Source organism: Chinchilla lanigera, unplaced genomic scaffold (assembly GCF_000276665.1).
Source record: "Chinchilla lanigera isolate Chin_1 unplaced genomic scaffold, ChiLan1.0 scaffold00139, whole genome shotgun sequence".
Taxonomy (NCBI): domain Eukaryota; kingdom Metazoa; phylum Chordata; class Mammalia; order Rodentia; family Chinchillidae; genus Chinchilla; species Chinchilla lanigera.
In genome coordinates, this window is record NW_004955540.1 from 2,054,185 (window position 1) to 2,056,057 (window position 1,873).

At 55.8% G+C, this 1,873-nt stretch overlaps 1 protein-coding gene across 1 annotated transcript; it reads left to right on the plus strand.

The window, feature by feature from the left end:
• LOC106147299 (translation initiation factor IF-2-like) lies at positions 1–408 on the plus strand (the record flags this gene model as incomplete). The annotated part of the gene is given in 1 exon segment (XM_013507924.1): positions 1–408. A coding segment is annotated over 1 exon segment (271 nt), but the record flags the coding sequence as incomplete, so codon positions are not given.
• Positions 409–1,873: the final 1,465 nt, after the last annotated feature.

Consider the following 1,873-nt stretch of genomic DNA (forward strand, 5'->3'; position numbering starts at 1 on the left):
GGGCTCGACCGCGGCTAATCCAGCCGCGCGTGGCTCCCGGGGCTCCCGCAACCCCGGCCCCGCCGCAGCTCGAGCCGCCCCCTCTCGGTGTCTGGACCCTGCGAAGATGCCCGCGCTCAGCCAGTGTCCCCTGAGCTCCGTCCAGGGTGCAGCAGCAGCGAGGAGTGTGTCGTCGGTGCTGATGTCAACGTTAGCCGCACTGGGGACACCTTGCGTGCGCTCGGTGAATTCCGCAGACCGACGGATGTCCTGCAAACGGGGTCTGCTTTGAACACGGCGCCTCTTTAATATTGGAAAGTCTTCCTTTAATTTCCCCCTCGAATCCATATCTGCATTCTATTCCCCCACCTCAGAAGTTCACCCACCTATAATACTTACTTTATGATTAAATGCTTTTATTGATCACTTTGCTTCTTGTGATCGCAAGGCTCAGAGTGTCAAATATTCTCAATTAACATGATTAGTTTTATAATCAAAAGTCAAATATATTTATAACGTTGAAGAAAGTATCACAGGGAAAGACACATATACAAACAGCGGCCTCTGCAAGAGGACGTGACTCTGCCCCCTCAGGCCGGTGTGTGTGGCCCGTCCCTCCGTCTCTGGTCCCGATTTCACATTCACAGATGTACACGCGGAGAAGCCCGGTTCCCACGAAGACGCGGGAACGACGGAGAGAGTTCTGCCACAGCCCTTCCAACGCATCTCAGGTTACACCCTGAGAATTGCTGATCAAAGTTTGATCAGCCTGGCAGCTTCGTATCAGTCCCTGCGGTCCCGCCCTTTCTCAGTCCCAGCCAGGCCGACCACGGTGCGTCGGGTTCTGGGCGCTGAGGAGGTCGCCAGGGAGGGAGTCCAGCCCCGCGGAGCTCTTCTGACTGATCAGGAGACTTTAGGCCTTGTCTCTCTGGGACATCTTCTCGTAGCGGGCAGGGTCCGGTCCAGGTGGCCCTGATGCGTTTAGATCCCGTCTGAGAGGCAGAGAGGCTGTCCTGAGCCCATTTCACAGAGTAGCGTGTGTGCATACGCGTGTTGGAGCTGAGCTCGCGGTGGCCGGGCAGGGCAACTTCGGTGCGAGACCCGGCAGGGGACCTCCTGGGGGACGCAGGGGCGAAAACGCATCCTGGGAGGGCGCTGCAGAGCCCACGGGAGGAGCCCAGGGCCGCGTTCCACCGGGTCAGCCCGGACTGGGGTCTGTGCAGAGTCCGCCCAGATCTGCAAGAGCCAGGGCTGCTGCCGGGGAGAACAGGAAAGAGGAAAGTGGGAAACCCAACATATTCGACAAGTAATGTGTACTCTTCATAAAATATATTCACATATTTTTATTTCTTGTAAAACAATTTTACCGATGTAATTCACCTTATACAATTCATCCATTTAAAGTGTATAACTAATGAATTTAAACATATTACATTATTTTAAACTTGTTGAACAAGACATAGTGGCACACACCTGTAATCCTAGTGCTCAGGAGGCTGAGGCAGGAGGATTCCCACACTTCAAGGCCTGTCTCAAACAAATAGTTATAAATGTATGACTTTACCATTTTAAGTGTACAATCCAGGCGTGTCAAGTACATTCACAGTGTGAAGCTGTCGCTACTCTCTATTTTCAAGATGTTTTTGTGATCTGGCCGAAACTCTCTACCCATGCAACCCTGCCGCGCTGCCGCCCCTGCGGAGCGCCTGTGTCGCCCCTTCTCCGAGCGGAGTCGCCGGCGAGCGTCTGTGCCCGCTCTTCGCAGCCCGGCCGAGCGTGTCTGCCGTGGTCAGTCTGCTCGCAGCCCCGGCCGAGCGGGTCCTCGCCCGGCGCAGCCTTCTCCGGCTCCGCTGCTAGTGGCCGGGACCAGCACGGGCGCAGCGCCCACCCCGGG